This window comes from Heterodontus francisci, chromosome 33 (genome assembly GCF_036365525.1).
Source record: "Heterodontus francisci isolate sHetFra1 chromosome 33, sHetFra1.hap1, whole genome shotgun sequence".
Lineage (NCBI taxonomy): Eukaryota > Metazoa > Chordata > Chondrichthyes > Heterodontiformes > Heterodontidae > Heterodontus > Heterodontus francisci.
This window is the reverse complement of record NC_090403.1, coordinates 27,043,894-27,063,467: the sequence shown is the minus strand read 5'-3', so window position 1 is coordinate 27,063,467 and position 19,574 is coordinate 27,043,894. Positions and strand designations below refer to the sequence as shown.

Here is a 19,574-nt window from a genome sequence, read left to right as displayed (position 1 = left end):
TTGTCCTCAGCACGTTATTGTGAAAGTACCATAGAAATTTTACATTGGTGAGATGATGTTCCAGCATTTACAGGTGCAGGAATGAGATATATGGATTGCTGTAAGCAGACACACTTTTCAACTGGAAGCCAAGATACTTGTAGAGAGTGCGAGCAAGAGAGAAGGAGAAAAAGCCATGACATTTACACTCACTGCTGTTAATGGTGTGAGCTCTAAAAACACTGAAAGCATTCAATCACAATCAAAACCTAATTTGTACAGGCTTATGAATGTTTTAAATGAATGCTTTTAACTCAGAGAAACTACTCACCTCACGGGAGTCAACAGCCGCATACATTATATCCATCCAGCCTTTAAAGGTTGCCTATTGGGAACAAAATTAAGAAGGCAGTGTACTACATTTTCAGTCAGAAGCTATTTTCTTTCACATAGTTAATCAATATTAATGTTAATTCCAAACAGTCAGTTTAAAATATAATAGACCTCATGCTTCAATATATAAGAATGTCCTGAATGGTTAATATCAAATTCTGTGGCATAACTGATTTTATATATTGCTAAGCTTTACACAGTATTTCTAAATTATTTGCAACATGGATCAAGTAGAAATACTGTATTAGGAAACTAACAAAATCAATAGAATTTTGTAACAAGATGGAAGATCACAGATAAAAAGTATTGATTTCTGAGATTCGATGATGCAGCACTTACAGCTTGTGCTGCTTCCAGGCCTTCAGCTGGAGCTCTCTATTCTAATGCCATTTCCTTAACCTTTTGCAGTCTTCCTTTTCAAATACTTATCCAATTCCCTTTCACGTATACTGCTGGTCCTGAATCTACGCCTCCTTGTTAGCAGGCGTTAGTGGGCTGACTTTATAACATTTTATTTTACTATCCATTGGCTCGGTTTGGATTAGTTAATTTATTTCTAACTTAATTTGAAGCCAATAACTTTGTTCTTGTCATTGGAAAGTGTCAAGAACAGTGAAACAGTGTTATTAATAAATATTTTTTTAAAATTCTTTTTGCCTCTTTTATTATGGTGATATATAACTTGCTTTGATGTAGTTTTTGAACAATATTCTTTGCCAAAACTTTATTGAGAAATGAGAAGAGAACAGTCCTGCAGAAGAGTACACCCAAGACAACTAACCTGCATTTCTCTTTCGAAGCAAATCACTCTGCTGTGTGTTGTCAGCACTTTCTGGGCAGGATCTTGTTCCCTTTAAAATAATCGTGGGGCGGGACATTTCCTGCACCCAGCCCCGTACTTGCCCATTAAGGATGGCGGATGGGTTCCTGAGCCTGCAGGCCCAATTAGAGGGCCTGCAGCCTTGGAAGGATGGCAGCCCCACTGGCAGAGGTGCCACTGTAGCAGGCACCCTCTGAAGAGGTTTGAACTTTTATAAAATAAACGGTGGCCACAAGTGCCATGCCACCATTGATGGCATGTGGCCACAGATGTAGCCCTCTGATGCCTATGGCTTCATTGGGGGTGGGGGTGGGGGTGAGGTGGGAGGGGGGGATGGTGGAACCTAAAAAAAAAGGTCTCGCAGGCCCCTTGGCCAGCCGGCAGCAACCGCTCCGGACACCTGCTGGGCTTTGGCCTTAGCGGGAGGCCTGTCTACCATGGGGAAGATCCTCACGGCATCCCCAGTCTGTCCACAAATGGGCACTTAATTTTTCAAATTGGATATCCGCCAGTGCCGGGCAGGTAGCTTTTGGTGGTTTCATCCCACCTCCAGCAAGATTGGCCAGAGGCGGGAGTGTGTTGGTCACTGGCCCAATGCCATCCTTTCCAACTTTCCTCTTGGTCCTGCCTTCAAGCCTGCCTTGGCAGGATCAGGAAGATTCCGACCTTTGTTTCTATAATTGCAACATTCTGGCAGTTAACATCAGCCATGACACCTGATACTGGAAAAATGCTTTCTGCATAGCAACAATTCAGAACCAACATCGCTTGAATTAACAAATAGTGATATAATATCTATTATTTACAATGTATTACGAGTTTTGCATACAAATGCACTTCCTGCAAGTGTGACAATTGTTTTAACACTTTAGTGTCATGTCTTTTTGTACCAAGCCTGGCTCTCACACTTTTTTTGCCATAATTAAATTTATCTACTCATTTTACGTACTTTTGATTGTGTCCTCCCATCTAGACCTCCAAGGTGGGTGGCGCTTTTGCTTACTTACTATTGAGATTTCCCAGTGAATCTTCAAGATAGATGGCATTGTGTTCTTTGCAGTGCCACACACTTTGGAGATACAAAATTAAGACTGCAGCCCAATATTGCCTGCCCCCTCCCCACTGCCACTTGTGGCTGCCACTCCACTACGACCAAATGCTCTTCCTCTGCTGAGACCACCAACCCAAGCATAAATTCCCACCATTGTTGCCTCCCAATCCATGACAGGACTACTCTCTACTGTAACATGTAACCTGACCTCCTGCCCTTGTGTCATCAACACCCCCTCTGCAACTGGACCTCCACCTGCACTGCAAATCCATAACTAATCTTTAGCTTCAAATCCACCTCCCCCACAGCACCACATGCCAACTATACTTTAAAATACATTGATTTTTAAAACACTGGAAGCACTTTGTGCACTTGAAGAGATTCCAAGAATGATCGGTAATGCGGCTTTTAGCATTGTAGCGAGGGTGGCTTCAGTGAGACTTGGGGCGGAAGGGAGTTATTGAGTTTTACCCAGAATTGGGGATGCCTTTTATTTTAGAATAAATAGTCAGTTGCATACTTTAAATAGTACAGGTTCCCAGTCATCCCCTTTCTACAACCAGACTTTTCAGACCCTGCCCACCCCTGCTCTCTCTGCCTCCTAACAATTGGAACAGCTGCCTTATCATCTTCCACTACATCCAGGGCTTTTGGAGGATAAAGATCAGACCTTCAAAAAAATGAATTCAGCAGTGAACAGAAGTTCCAAAAGTACCCAGCAGGAAACAGGAATTCCAAAACTTTTCACACTGGTGCGCATGCCATTGGAGCATGAAATGGAGAAGGAGAAAGTCTGGAGTATTTACCATACCTGGTGAGAGCTGCTGGTGTACTTCAGCCTAATGACCCCTACAGAGTTGGGAGTCACAGTTGGGAGGACTAAAGCTTGAGGTGACCACATGCTCTACTTAGTCAATTATGGGAGAATATAATCAATGAAACAATGTTATTAACCATGGAGATTCAGGAGGCCTGGATCACAGCCTAGCAAATAAGTAAGAATGTTGAAGCAGAAACAGAGGGACAGGACAAGTGATATACTTACAGGAGATGCACAAGACTTGGACTATATGGCTAGTGGTGCTGCATACAGGGAGTCAATACCAAGTGTTGTCTTCTGGTAAAGTTGTTTATAGAGCAGGGGATAATTCATATGTCATATATGCTGTACTAACTCTTATGAAATTCATTTGTGTTACATTTTTTACAATTAACTATCAAAACCATGCAATTTGGTAAACAGAAATAGTTGCAATATTGGGGTGTCTCTGCAGGACAGGTTGAGAAAATGGAAGACACAAAATTGAGGTTCTACAATGCCAACTTTGGCAGAGGATATAATTACAGTCTTCTTCTTTGGCCTCCTTGTCTCGAGAGACAATGGGTAAGTGCCTAGAGGAGGTCAGTGGTTTGTGGAGCTGTGCCTGGAGTGGCTATAAAGGCCAATTCTAGAGTGACAGACTCTTCCACAGGCGCTGCAGATAAAATTGGTTGTCAGGGCTGTTACACAGTTGGCTCTCTCCTTGCGCTTCTGTCTTTTTTCCTGCCAACTGCTAAGTCTCTTCGACTCGCCACTCTTTAGCCCCGCTTTTATGGCTGTCCGCCAGCTCTGACGATCACTGGCAACTGACTCTCATGACTTGTGATCAATGTCAATATCACAGGACTTCATGTCGCGTTTGCAGATGTCTTTAAAGCGGAGACATGGACGGCCGGTGGGTCTGATACCAGTGACGAGCTTGTTGTACAATGCGTCCTTGGGGATCCTGCCATCTTCCATGCGGCTCACATGGCCAAGCCATCTCAGGCGCTGCTGGCTCAGTAGGGTGTATATGCTGGGGATGTTGGCCGCCTTGAGGACTTCTGCATTGGAGATACAGTCCTGCCACCTGATGCCAAGGATTCTCTGGAGGCAGCGAAGATGGAATGAATTGAGACGTCGCTCTTGGCTGACATACGTTGTCCAGGCCTCGCTGCCGTAGAGCAAGGTACTGAGGACACAGGCTTGATACACTCGGACTTTTGTGTTCCGTGTCAGTGTACCATTTTCCCACACCCTCTTGGTCAGTCTGGACATAGCAATTGTGCTTGTTGATTTCTGCATCGAGAGACAGGTTACTGGTGATAGTTGAGCCTAGGTAGGTGAACTCTTGAACCACTTCCAGAATGTGGTCACCGATATTGATGGATGGAGCATTTCTGATGTCCTGTCCCATGATGTTCGTTTTCCTGAGGCTGTTGGTTAGGCCAAATTCGTTGCAGGCAGCTGCAATCCTGTCGATGAGTCTCTGCAGACACTCTTCTGTGTGGGATGTTAATGCAGCATTGTCAGCAAAGAGGAATTCCCTGATGTGGACCTTCCGTACTTTGGTCTTCACTCTAAGATGGGCAAGGTTGAACAACCTGCCATCTGATCTTGTGTGGAGGAAAATTCCTTCTTCTGAAGACTTCAATAATAATTACAGTGTGACAAGTTTATGTTGGAAATTTCCATTATAAATGTGGACATAAGAGTTTATAACAGTCCGGTTGACAGGAAGTGCACAATGATGCCATATTTTTAATCCATTACAGACATTAAATGTTTATTCTTCTCAACAATAGCTTTGCAATTTTAGATTCACAATATCAGTGATATATGTATTCATAGCAGAAACCAAAATTCAAGGTCATTTTCCAAGGAAATGAATGATGCCATTGGAGCTTTAATTTAGAGTCTTGCTAATGCTTAATTTAACTCTATTACACAGCATTTGCTGGATAGTGGTATAAGAATATAGATAAGGTGGTGTGAGGTCTGCACTGAGTGCTGCTTGAATACACAAAGTGTGAAGAAGGGAGTTTGGTGAGTGATGGAGTTCAGTGAAGAGGGGAACTATAAATTAATGAAGAAAAAAATAATTTAATTAACACAATATAGATGGCAGGACAGGTGATGTGTCATGGCTGCAGCATGTGGGAGTTCCTGGATGCCATGGCAACCCATGGCAACTATGTCTGTGGTAAGTGTCTGCAACTTGAGGAGATTTGGCTCAGAGTAGATGAGCTAGAGGCCGAGCTGCAGACATTGCGATGCATCAAGGAAAGGGAAAATTATCTGGACACTTTGATCCAGAAGGCAGTCACACCCCTTAGGATAGGGTCGTCTGATTTGGTCAGTGATCAGGGACAGGAGGGTATGACTGCGAGTCAAGCAGTTAAGGGAATCGAGAAGATGGGAGTGGAGCAGCCCCAGCCCTTGCAATTGAGCAACAAGTTTGAAGTTCTTGCAGCTTGTATGGACAAGGGGGAGGGCTGTAGTGTGGATGAACAGACTGACCATGGCATCATGGTACAGTAAACCATTCAAATGGGGGGAGCAAAAAGGAAATTAGTGGTCGTAGGGGACAGTATAGTGAGGGGGATTGACACTGTTCTCCGCGGCCAAGAAGGAGAGACCAGAAGGTTATGTTGGCTGCTCGGTGCCAGTGTTCAGGACATCTGCTCAAGGCTGGAGAGAAATTTACAGTGAGAGGGTGAAGATCCAGTCGTTGTGATCCATGTAGGTGCCAATGAAATAGGCAGGACAAGGAAAAAGGTTCTGTATAGTCAGTATGAGGAGCTAAGCACCAAACTAAGAAGCAGAACCTCAAAGGTCATAATCTCTGGATTATTACCTGAGTTACGTGCAAACTGGCACAGGGAAATAAGATTAGAGAAATGAATGTGTGGCTCAAAGACTGCTGTGGTAGAACATACGAACATACGAATTAGGCGCAGGAGTAGGCCATTCAGCCCTTCGAGCCTGCTCCACCATTCAATAAGTTCATGGCTGAACTGATTACTCCACATTTCCACCTACCTCCATTAACCTACCACCTCCTTGCTTATCAAAAATCTATCTACCTCTGCCTTAAAAATATTCAAAGACTCTGCTTCCACTGCCTTTTGAGAAAGAGAATTCCAAAGACTCATGACCCTCTGAGAGAAATAATTTCTCCTCATCTCTGTCTTAAATGGGTGACCCCTTACTTTTAAACAGTGAACCCTAGTTCTAGATTCTCCCACAAGGGGAAATATCCTTTCCACATCCACTCTGTCAAGACCCCTCAGGATCTTATATGTTTCAATCAAGTCGCCTCTTATTCTTCTAAATTCCAGCGGATACAATACTAGCCTGTCCAATCTTTCCTCATAAGACAGCCCACCCATTCCAGGTATTAGTGTAGCAAACCTTCTCTGTACTGCCTTCAATGCATTTATATCCTTCCTTAAATATGGAGACCAGTACTGTACACAGTACTCCAGATGTATTCTCACCAATGCCCTGTCTCGCTGAAGGCATAATCTTCCTACTTTTGTATTCAATTCCCCTTGCGATAAACGATAATATTCTATTAGCTTTCCTAATTACGTGCTGTACCTGCATACTAACTTTTTGCGATTCATGCACTGGGACACCCAGATCCCTCTGCATCTCAGAGCTCTGCAATCTCTCACCATTTAGATAATATGCTTGTTTTTTATTCTTCCTGCCAAAGTGGACAATTTAACCCTTTCCCACATTATACTCCATTTGCCAGGTCTTTGCCCACTCACTTAACCTATCTATATCCCTTTGTGGCCTCCTTATGTCCTCTTCACAAGTTACTTCCCTACCTATCTTTGTGTCATCAGCAAAGTTAGCAACCATACCTTCGGTCCCTTCATCTAAGTCATTTGTATAAATTATAAAAAGTTGAGGCCCCAGCACAGATCCCTGTGGCACACTAATCATTACATCTTGCCAACCATTTATGCCTACTCTTTGTTTCCTGTTAGCTAACCATCTTCTATCCATGCCAATATGTTGCCCCCTACACAATGAGCTTTTATTTTCTGAAATAACCTTTGATGTGGCACCTTATCAAATGCCTTCTGGAAATCTAAGTACAATACATCCACTGGTTCCCCTTTATCCACAGCACGTTACTTCTTCAAAGAAATCCAATAAATTGGTTAAACAAGATTTCCCTTTCACAAAACTATGTTGACTCTACTGGGGAAAGTAGGGGTTGTACTGTTGGGACGGTCTACACCTGAACCGTGCTTGGACCAGTGTTCGAGTGAGCTGCATAACTAGGGAAGTAGAGAGAGTTTTACATTAAATAGTGGGTCAAGGGACCAAATTTGGGAAGATGTAAATCAAAGAGTAGACAAGGCAAGAGAGAAATGCATTAATATGGGAAAATGTAAACAGACCATGACAGAAAGGGACAGTGAGTACAAATCTAAGAATAAATCAGCAGATAAGGCAAGAGGTTACAAAAATAATAAAAGGACAAAACTAAAGGCTCTGTATCTGAATGCATGTAGCATTCAAAACAAAACAGGTGAACAGAAATAAATAAGTATTATCTGATAGCTATTAAAGAGACATGGCTGCAGGATGACATAGATTGGGACCTGAATATTGAAGGGTACATGAGATTTAGGAAGGACAGGAAGCTAAGAAAAGGTGGAGGGGTGGATCTGATAATTAATGATGGTATTAGCACAATGGAGAGAGATGATCTAAGTTCAGGAAACCAGGATGGTAGAAGTGGTTTGGGTTGAGATGAGAAATGATACAGGCAAGAAGTCACTAGTGGGAGTGGTACACAGGACCCTTAACAATAACCACATGGTTGGACAGGGTGTAAAGGAAGAAATAATGGGAGCTTGTCAGAAATGTATGACGATAATCACAGGGGATTTTAATCTGCGTAAAGACTGGAAAAATCATATGGGCATAAGACTAGATGAGAAATTCATAGAATGTTTTCAGGATAGTTTCTTAGAATGCACATTCTGGAGTCAAACAGACAGCAGGGTATACTAGACCTGGTATTGTGCAACAAGATAGGATTAATAAATGGCCTCATAGTGAAGGCACCCCTAGGCAGCAACAATCATAATATGATTGAATTTTACATTCAGTTTCAGGGAGAGAAGAGTGGGTCTAAGACGAGTATTGTAAACTTAAATAAGGGCAATTATGATGGCATGAAAGCAGAGCTAGCTAAAATGAAGTGACAAATTAGGCTAAGTGATAGGTCAATAGAGATGCAGTGGAAGACATTTAAGGGGATATTTCAGAATACACAGAATAGATACATTAAAATGAGAAAGAAAAATTCCAAGCAGAGGTCCCACCATCAGTGCTTAACTAAAAAAGTTAAAGACAGTATCAAACATAAAGAAAAAGTATACGATCGTGCAAAGATCGGTGCCAGGTCAGAAGATTGGGCAGAATATAAAAAAAAGCAAAGAATGACCAAAAAATTAATAAGGAGGAAACAAATTACTGTACGAGAGAAAGCTAGCTAGAAATATAAAAACAGATTGCAAGAGTTTCTATCGATACTTAAAAAGGAAAAGAGTTAACAAAGTGACCGTTGATCCTATAGAAAATGAGTCTGGGGAATTAATAAGGGAAAAGAAGGAGATGGCAGATGAATTGAATAGGTATTTTGCGTCAGTCTTCAATATAGAGGATACAAGTAACATCCCAGAAATAGCTGTAAATCAGGAAATGGAAGGGATGGAGGTACTCAAGAAAATTACAATCACCAGAGCAGTGAAACTGAGCAAATTGTTGGAGCTGTGGGCTGATAAGTCCCTGGGTGCTGATGAACTTTATCCTAGGGCCTAAAAAGAAGTGGCTAGTGAAATAGTTGATGCCTTGGTTTTAATTTTCTAAAATTTCCTAGACTCGGGGAAGCTTCCATTCGATTGGAAAATAGCCAATGTAAATCCTTTATTCAAAAAGGGAGGGAGACATAAATGCAGGAAACTACAGGCCAGTTAGCTTAACATCTGTCATAGGGAAAATGTTAGAAGCTATTATTAAAGACGTTATAGCAGGACACTTAGAAAAATTCAAGATAATAAAGCAGAGTCAACATGGTTTTGTGAAAGGGAAATCTTGTTTAACCAATTTATTGGAGTTCTTTGAAGAAGTAACGTGCTGTGAATAAAGGGGAACCGGTAGATGTACTATAATTAGATTTCCAGAAGCCATTTGATAAGGTGCTGCATCAAAGGTTATTGCAGAAAAAAAAAGTTCATGGCGTGGGGGTAACTTATTGGCATGGATAGAAGATGGTTAGCTAACAGGAAATGGAAAGTAGGCATTAATGGGTCATTTTCTGGCTGGCATGATTTTTTAAAATTCATTCATGGGATGTGGGCGTCACTGGCTATGCCAGCATTTATTGCCCATCCCTAATTGCCCTTGAGAAGGTAGTGGTGAGCTGCCTTCTTGAACTGCTGCAGTCCATGTGAGGTAGGTACATCCACAGTGCTGTCAGGAAGGGAGTTCCAGGATTTTGAACCAGCGACAGTGAAGGAACAGCGATATAGTTCCAAGTCAGGATGGTGTGTGACTTGGATGGGAACTTGCAGGTGTCGGTGTTCCCATGCATCTGCTGCTCTTGTCCTTTTAGTTGGTAGAGGTTGTGGGCTTGGAAGGTGCAGTCTGAAGAGCCTTGGTGCATTGCTGCAGTGCATCTTGTAGATGGTACACACTGCTGCCACTGTGGTTTGGTGGTAGAGGGAGTGAATGTTTGTGGATGGTGTGCCAATCAAGCGGGCTGCTTTGTTCTGGATGGTGTCGAGCTTCTTGAGTGTTGTTGGAGCTGCACCCATCCAGGCAAGTGGAGAGTATTCCATCACACTCCTGACTTGTGCCTTTTAGATGGTGGACAGGCTTTGGGGAGTCAGGAGGGAGAGTTACTCGCCACAGGATTCCTAGCCTCTGACCTGCTCTTGTAGCCACGGTATTTATATGACTACTCATTCAGTTTCTGGTCAATGGTAGCCCCTAGAATGTTGATAGTGGGGGATTCAGCGATGGTAATGCCATTGAATGTCAAGGGGAGATGGTTAGATTCTCTCTTGTTGGAGATGGTCATTGCCTGGCACTTGTGTGGCACAAATGTTACTTGCCACTTATCAGCCCAAGCCTGGATATTGTCCAGGTCTTGCTGCATTTCTACACGGACTGCTTCAGTATTTGAGGAGTTGCGAATGGTGCGGAACATTATGCAATCATCAGCGAACATCCCCACTTCTGACCTTATGATTGAAGGAAGATCATTGATGAAGCAGCTGAAGATGGTTGGGCCTAGGACACTACTCTGAGGAACTCCTGCAGTGATGTCCTGGAGCTTAGATGATTGACCTCCAACAACCACAGCCATCTTCCTTTGTGCTAGGTATGACTCCAACCAGCAGAGAGTTTTCCCCCTGATTCCCATTGGCTCCAGTTTTGCTAGGGCTCCTTGATGCCATACTCGGTCAAATGCTGCCTTGATGTCAAGGGCAGTCACTCTCACCTCACCTCTTGAGTTCAGCTCTTTTGTCCATGTTTGAACTAAGGCTGTAATGAGGTCAGGAGCTGAGTGGCCCTGGCGGAACCCAAACTGAGCATCACTGAGCAGGTTATTGCTAAGCAAGTGCTGCTTGATGGCACTGTTGATGACACCTTCCAGCAATTTACTGATGATTGAGAGTAGACTGATGGGGCGGTAATTGGCCGGGTTGGACTTGTCCTGATTTTTGTGTACAGGACATACCTGGGCAATTTTCCACATTGCCGGGTAGATGCCAGTGTTGTAGCTATATTGGAACAGCTTGGCTAGGGGTGCGGCAAGTTCTGGTGCACAGGTCTTCAGTACTATTGCCGGAATATTGTCAGGACCCATAGCCTTTGCAGTATCCAGTGCCTTCAGTCGTTTCTTGATATCACGCGGAGTGAATCGAATTGGCTGAAGTCTGGCATCTGTAATAAAAGCAAAATACTGCGGATGCTGGAAATCTGAAACAAAAACAAGAAATGCTGGATTCACTCAGCAGGTCTGGCAGCATCTGTGGAAAGAGAAGCAGAGTTAACGTTTCGGGTCAGTGACCCTTCTTCGGAACTGAAGGGTTCCGAAGAAGGGTCACTGACCCGAAACGTTAACTCTGCTTCTCTTTCCACAGATGCTGCCAGACCTGCTGAGTGAATCCAGCATTTCTTGTTTTTGTTTCTGGCATCTGTAATGCTGGGGACTTCAGGAGGGTGCTGAGATGAATCATCGACTTGGCACTTCTGGCTGAAGATTGTTGCAAATGATTCTGCCTTATCTTTCGCACTGATGTGCTGGGCTCCCCCATCATTGAGGATGGGGATATTTGTAGAGCCACCTCCTCTAGTTAGTTGTTTAATTGTCCACCACCATTCACAACTGGATGTGGCAGGACTGCAGAGCTTAGATTTGATCCGTTGGTTATGGGATCGCTTAGCTCTGTCTATTGCATGCTGCTTATGCAGTTTGGCATGCAAGTAGTCCTGTGTTGTCGCTTTACCAGGTTGACACCTCATTTTGAGTTATGCCGCGTGCTGCTCCTGGCATGCCCTCCTGCACTCTTCATTGAACCAGGGTTGGTCTCCTGGCTTGATGGTAATGGTAGAGTGGGGAATATGCCTGGCCATGAGGTTACAGATTGTGGTTGAGTACAATTTTGCTGCTGCTGATGGCCCACAGCGCCTCATGGATGCACAGTTTTGCATTGCTAGACCTGTTCAAAATCTATCCTATTTAGCACGGTGATAGTGCCACACAACAAGATGGACGGTATCCTCAATGTGAAGGCGGGACTTCGTCTCCACAAGGACTGTGTGGTGGTCACTCCTATCAATCTAGTCATGGACAGAAGCATCTGCGGCAGGCAGGGATGGTGTAGGAGGGAGGGTTTTGGTTTCCTGGATAATTGGGGCTCTTTCTGGGGTAGGTGGGACCTCTACAAACAGGATGGTCTTCACCTGAACCAGAGGGGTACCAATATCCTGGGGGGGAGATTTGTTAGTGCTCTTCGGGGGGGTTTAAACTAAATCAGCAGGGGAATGGGAACCTAAATTGTAGTTCCAGTGTACAGGCTGTTGAGAGTAGTGAGGTAGGGGATAAGGTTACAGGGACGCAAGAGGGCACTGGCAAGCAAGAACTTGGTTTAAAGTGTGTCTACTTCAACGCCAGGAGCATCCGGAATAAGGTGGGTGAGCTTGCAGCATGGGTTGGTACCTGGGATCCTGATGTTGTGGCCATTTCGGAGACATGGGTAGAGCAGGGGCAGGAATGGATGTTGCAGGTTCCGGGATTTAGATGTTTCAGAAAGAACAGAGAAGAGGGTAAAAGAGGGGGGGGTGTGGCATTGTTAATCAAGGAAAGTATTACAGCGGCAGAAAGGACGTTTGAGGACTCGTCTACTGAGGTAGTATGGGCCGAGGTTAGAAACAGGAGAGGAGAGGTCACCCTGTTGGGAGTTATCTATAGACCTCCGAATAGTTCCAGAGATGTAGAGGAAAGGATAGCGAAGATGATTCTCGACAGGAGCGAGAGTAACAGGGTAGTGGTTATGTGGGACTTTAACTTTCCAAATATTGACTGGAAATACTATAGTTCGAGTACTTTAGATGGGTCTGTTTTTGTCCAGTGTGTGCAGGAGGGTTTTCTGACACAGTATGTGGACAGGCCAACCAGGGGCGATGCCACATTGGATTTGGTACTGGGTAATGAACCCGGCCAGGTGTTCGATTTAGATGTAGGTGAGCACTTTGGCGATAGTGATCACAATTCGGTTAGGTTTACCTTAGCGATGGGCAGGGACAGGTATATACCGCAGGGCAAGAATTATAGCTGGGGGAAAGGAAATTATGACGCGATTAGGCAAGATTTAGGATGTGTAGGATGGGGAAGGAAACTGCAGGGGATGGGCACAAACGAAATGTGGAGCTTATTCAAGGAGCAGCTAATGCGTGTCCTTGATAAGTATGTACCTGTCAGGCAGGGAGGAAGTTGTCGAGCGAGGGAGCCGTGGTTTACTCAAGAAGTTGAAGCGCTTGTCAAGAGGAAGAGGGCGGCTTATGTTAGGATGAGACGTGAAGGCTCAGTTAGGGCGCTTGAGAGTTACAAGCTAGCCAGGAAGGATCTAAAGGGAGGGCTAAGAAGAGCAAGGAGAGGACACGAGAAGTCATTGGCGGATAGGATCAAAGAAAACCCTAAGGCTTTCTATAGGTATATCAGGAATAAAAGAATGATAAGAGTTAGAACAGGGCCAATCAAGGATAGTAGTGGGAAGTTGTGTGCGGAATCAGAGGAGATAGGGGAAGCGTTAAATGAATATTTTTCGTCAGTATTTACAGTAGAGAAAGAAAATGTTGCCGAGGAGATTACTGAGATACAGCCTACTAGGCTAGATGGGATTGAGATTCACAAGGAGGAGGTGTTAGCAATTTTGGAAAGAGTGAAAATAGATAAGTCCCCTGGGCCAGATGGGATTTATCCTAGGATTCTCTGGGAAGCTAGGGAGGAGATTGCAGAGCCGTTGTTGTTGATCTTTAAGTCGTCATTGTCGACAGGAGTAGTGCCGGAGGACTGGAGGATAGCAAATGTTGTCCCCTTGTTCAAGAAGGGGAGTAGAGACAGCCCTGGTAATTATAGACCTGTGAGCCTTACTTCGGTTGTGGGTAAAATGTTGGAAAAGGTTATAAGAGACAGGATTTATAATCATCTTGAAAAGAATAAGTTCATTTGCGATAGTCAGCACGGTTTTGTGAAAGGTAGGTCGTGCCTCACAAACCTTATTGAGTTTTTCGAGAAGGTGACCAAACAGGTGGATGAGGGTAAAGCCGTGGATGTGGTGTATATGGATTTCAGTAAGGCGTTTGATAAGGTTCCCCACGGTAGGCTATTGCAGAAAATACGGAAGTATGGGGTTGAAGGTGATTTAGAGCTTTGGATCAGAAATTGGCTAGCTGAAAGAAGACAGAGGGTGGTGGTTGATGGCAAATGTTCATCCTGGAGTTTAGTTACTAGTGGTGTACCGCAAGGTTCTGTTTTGGGGCCACTGCTGTTTGTCATTTTTATAAACGACCTGGATGAGGGTGTAGAAGGGTGGGTTAGTAAATTTGCGGATGACACGAAGGTCGGTGGAGTTGTGGATAGTGTCGAAGGGTGTTGTCGGGTACAGAGGGACATAGATAGGCTGCAGAGCTGGGCTGAGAGATGGCAAATGGAGTTTAATGCGGAGAAGTGTGAGGTGATTCACTTTGGAAGGAGTAACAGCAATGCAGAGTACTGGGCTAATGGGAAGATTCTTGGTAGTGTAGATGAGCAGAGAGATCTTGGTATCCAGGTACATAAATCCCTGAAAGTTGCTACCCAGGTTAATAGGGCTGTTAAGAAGGCATATGGTGTGTTAGCCTTTATTAGTAGGGGGATCGAGTTTCAGAGCCACGGGGTCATGATGCAGCTGTACAAAACTCTGGTGAGGCCGCACCTGGAGTATTGCGTGCAGTTCTGGTCACCGCATTATAGGAAGGATGTCGAAGCTTTGGAAAGGGTGCAGAGGAGATTTACTAGGATGTTGCCTGGTATGGAAGGAAGGTCTTACGAGGAAAGGCTGAGGGACTTGGGGTTGTTTTCGTTAGAGAGAAGGAGGAGGAGAGGTGACTTAATAGAGACATACAAGATAATCAGAGGGTTAGATAGGGTGGATAGTGAGAGTCTTTTTCCTCGGATGAGGATGGCAAACACGAGGGGACATAGCTTTAAGTTGAGGGGTGAAAGATATAGGACAGATGTCAGAGGTAGTTTCTTTACGCAGAGAGTAGTAGGGGCGTGGAACGCCCTGCCTGCAACAGTAGTAGACTCGCCAACTTTAAGGGCATTTAAGTGGTCATTGGATAGACATATGGATGTAAATGGAATAGTGTAGGTCAGATGATCGGCGCAACATCGAGGGCCGAAGGGCCTGTACTGCGCTGTAATATTCTAATATTCTAATTCTAATTCTAATTCTAAGTATGTTTTTCCCTCGTGTTGGTAACGAGTGGCATGCCACAGGGGTCAGTGCTGGGGCCTCAACTTTTTACAATTTATTTAAATGACTTGGATGAAAGTAACCATAGGTATGGTTGCTAAATTTGCTGATGATACAAAGATTGGTAGGAAAGTAAGTTGTGAAGAGGACAGAAGGAGGCTACAAAGGGATATAGATAAGTTAAGCGAGTGGGCAAAAATCTGGAAAGTGGAGTACAATGTGGGAAAATGTGAAATTGTCCATTTTGGCAGAAAGAATTAAAAAAAGCATATTAACTAAATGGCGAGAGATTGCATAGCTCTGAGATGCAGAGGGATCTAGGTGTCCTTGTGCATAAATCACAATAGAATATTGTTGTTAATTGCAAGGGGAATTGAACACAAAAGTAGGGAGGTTATGCTTCAGTTATGCAGGGCATTGGTGAGACCACATCTGGAATACTGTGCACAGTATGAGTCTCCTTATTTAAGGAAGGACATAAATGCGTTGGAAGCAGTTCAGAGAAGGTTTACTACACTAATACCTGAAATGGGCAGGTTGTCTTATGCGGAAAGGTTGGACACGCTGGAGTTTAGAAGACTAAGAGGTGACTTGATTGAAACATAACATCCTGAGGGGTCTTGACAGGGTGGATACGGAAAGGAAGTTTCTTCTTTTGGGAGAATCTAGAACTAGGGGTCACTGTCTAAAAATAAGGGGTCACCCATTTAAGACAGAGATGAGGAGAAATATTTTCTCTCAGAGGGTTGTGAGTCTTTGGAACTCTCTTCCTTAAAAGGCAGTGGAAGCAGAGTCTTTGAATATTTTTAAGGCAGAGGTAGATAGATTCTTGATAAGCAAGGCTGTGAAAGGTTATCGGGGATAGGCAGGAATGTGTAGCTGAGGTTACAATATGATCAGCCATAATCTTGTTGAATGGTGGAGTAGGCTCATGGGGCCAAATGGCCCATTCCTGCTCCTAATTCGTATGTTTATATGTAACCTCTGAGAGAGCTATGTGTCTAGAGAGTGAATGTCGGTAGGTTATCTGACAATGAAAGATTGGCATGGGGAAGTAAATCCTGTCCGCACTTAATTTTCATACAAGTACACTGTCCAACAGGAGTTACTGGCCAGTGATGAGAACTTAGAACCCTGTCTGATTTCAACCCCCTCCTTTCAGTCAGAGGCACCAAGAACAATTGGATTGCCCCAACTGCCACTTTGGCTGACAGTTATTGTCAGTGGAAACATTAAAATAAGTCAATCATCTGTTGCCACAAATATATATCACTTACCACCTGAAGTAAGGAAAGATATCCTTGACCAACATTGTCAAAATTGACCTTCAAGTTGACCCATCGTACTTCGTCAGGCATCGCTAAGGTGTAGTTCTTACAATCATTACGGTCATTTATTTCATCAATGGAAAATGCTTCAGAGGTTGTGGTATTTATGCACTTGGCAAACTTTCCAGCAAACAAGTTCACTCCCATTATACTGAAAATCAGCCAGAAGATTAGACAAACCAATAGCACATTCATGATGGATGGGATAGCACCAATCAGTGCATTGACAACCACCTATAAAGACACAATAAAAACAATTATTGCCATAGGATGCAAAGTACATCTGACCAATTTCCTTCAAATGTACAGCTAAGAAAATACTTGCTTGCTGTTTTGTTATTACATAGCATTTACAGCAGAAAAACAGGCAATTCAGCCTAACTGGTCTATGCCAGTGATTATGCTCTACATTGAGCCTCCTCCCACCCTAATTCATTTCACACTATCAATGTCTCCTTTTATTTTTCTACCTCATGGATTTATCTAGTTTCCCCTTAAATGCATCTCTGTTATTCGCCTCAATTGCTCCTCATGGTACCGAATTCGACATTCTAACCACTCTCTGAGTGAAGAAGTTTCTCCTGATATCCTTATCAGATTTATTAGTGGCTATGGTATATTTATGGTCCCTAGTTTTGAACATAAGAAATAGGAATAGGAGTAGACCATACAGCCCCTCGAGCCTGCTCTGCCATTCAATATGATTATGGCTAATCTTCTGCCTCAACTCCATTTTCCCGCCCGTTCCCCATATCTCTTGATTCTCTGAGAGATCAAAATCTGTCTCTCAGCCTAGACTATACTCAACGAAGGAACATCCACAACCCTCTGTGGTATTACAAAGATTCACAAACCCTTCAGTGAAGAAATTTCTCCTTATCTCAGTCCTAAAAGATCAGCCCCTTGCCCCGTGTTCTAGATTCCCCAGCCCTATCAGTGTCTACCCTGTCAAACCCCTTCAGAATCTTGTATGTTTCAATGAGATCACCGCTCTTTCTTCTAAACTCCAGATAGCATAGGCCCAATTTACACAGCCTCTCATCATAGGACAACCCTCTCATCCAGGAATCAATCCAGTGAACTGGTGCTATGCCACCTCGAAGGCAAGTATAACCTTCTTTGTATATAGAGACCAAAATTGTGCACAGTACTTGAGGTGTGGGATCACCAATGCCTTATAGAATTATATTAAGACTTCCATATTCTTGTGCTCCAATACCCTTGCAATAAAGGCCAACATGCAACTTGCCTTCCTAGTTGCTTGCTGTATCTGCATGCTAACTCTGTGTTCCTTGTATAAGTACACTCAAGTCTCTCCCAACATCAGCATTTAAAAATTTCACGCCTTTTAAAAAATATTCTGCTTTTCTGTTCTTCCTACCAAAATGAAAAACCTCACACTTCCCCACATTATATTCCATCTGCCACCTTGTTGCCCACTCACGTAACCTGCCTATATCTCTTTGCAGCTTCTTTGTGTCCTCCTCACAGCTTACATTCCCACCTAGCTTTGTACCATCAGCAAACTTGGATGCATTACTCTTGGTCTCTTCCTCTAATATTGATTGATTATGGACTCTCCACAAGTGGAAGCATCTTCTGTAGTCTGTCCGGTCAAAACCATTCATAACTTTAGGTCACCTCTCAACCTTCTGATTTCTGGAGAAAAGAGCCCCATCCTGATAGTTACAAATTCACAGTTCTGGAACCCTTGAAAATCATCTTCCCCAGTGCCTCCAGATCCTTCTTGTAAATAGGACACCAGGGGCTGAATTTTTTTTTTAAGATGGCAGAAGTCCTGTTCCTGGGGCCAAAAGTGGGAGGCGACCCTGCTTCTGCCAGCAGCTGGACCTAATTGGCCACCGCCTGCCAATTAAGAGGCCGCTGCCGGGGCCGCTGTCCAATTAAGGATGGCAGCCCGCCCCCAAGAACTACTGCCTCAATCAGAGGGCCAGCACTTCAGCAGTGCCACTATTAGCTGTGGCCATGGCTGAGGTTGGAAACCAGGGAGAGGATTCCTCAATGGCCGGGTGCCCTCGAAGAAAGGTAAGTGGGGTTGGTGGAGGGGGGAATCGCTGAGTGCCAGCATTGCCGTTGCCGCGAGGGCAGCCGTTGCCACTTGGGGGCCCCACCCAGAGCTATGGAGTGCCCATAAAGGAGGGTCCCTCTCCGTACCCGCTGGGAGTCTGCCAGGTTTTACCTGACAGTCTTCCCTCAGAGCGGCAGCCCCTCCCAATGCAGGTAAAATGCCCACATAAGTGGGAGGTGGCCCCTAGTTGGATACTTAAGGGCTCAGTTGGCCTCCTGGCGGACGTCTAAGCCACTAACATTCCCACCACTGGCAAAATGGTGGGAAGATGTCAGGCACCCTCCTGACGCCTTCCAACGCTATTTTGCCAGCCTTCCCCCTTCCCATCCCAACCCTAAAGGGCCTGGAAGACTCTGGTCCAGAACTCTGCACCATACTCGAACTGTGGTTGAACCAAGGTTCTATATAAGTTTAATATAATTTCTCTGCTTTTGAATTCTATTCCACTAGAAATTAATCCCAGTGCTTTATTTGTATTTTTCACATGTCTAAGAAAGATTGCACAACATTCCAATTTACTTCATAATTCTACTGGAGTAGATTTTCAACTTATTAGCCACCTATTACTTAAAATTCCTCACTTTAAATGAATGAAAATGAGAGTGGGCGGTTTCTATGATGAGCGGTCAATCTGCAATATTAGTTGTACACCAGGTGGAAAGTGGAAAATCTACCACATTGTGCCCTCAAAAACTACAGGAATCTTTGAACATTGTGTTTAACAGTTTAGATCTTAACCACCATTCACATTCTCTCTTGGACAGCAGACACTCGTGATGGGGGATTGAGGCACCAGAGCCATCGGGAGTGGAGGAGCAATGGGCTGGTGCTTGGGGTGGAGAACCTACATTGGTAGATAGTGAGCGGTGGGGTCTATCTACCTGTCCACCACATTCCATGCTTCCCTCTCTCTGCTATTCTGCTGTAATCATCTACATCTTCACTGATTCATCTTTTGTTTCTATACTGTCTCACTATGTATGTTGTTTTGTAGTAGCATAGTTAGGGCATTATTGATAAAGTCTCAAGAATCTGTATGTCAACTGAGAGCTC

The 19,574-nt window shown here is 44.0% G+C and overlaps 1 protein-coding gene across 1 annotated transcript in view; it reads right to left on the bottom strand.

Annotated features, from left to right (window-relative positions):
- The window catches only part of LOC137348069 (sodium channel protein type 4 subunit alpha-like), a 178,158-nt gene that overhangs the window by 27,014 nt on the left and 131,570 nt on the right, over positions 1-19,574 (bottom strand). The window contains exons 21-22 of the mRNA XM_068013220.1: positions 16,382-16,666; positions 311-364 (exon numbers count right to left, since the gene is read on the bottom strand). Coding sequence (XP_067869321.1) covers positions 311-364; positions 16,382-16,666 — 339 coding nt within the window. The remainder of the gene's footprint in view (positions 1-310; positions 365-16,381; positions 16,667-19,574) is intronic.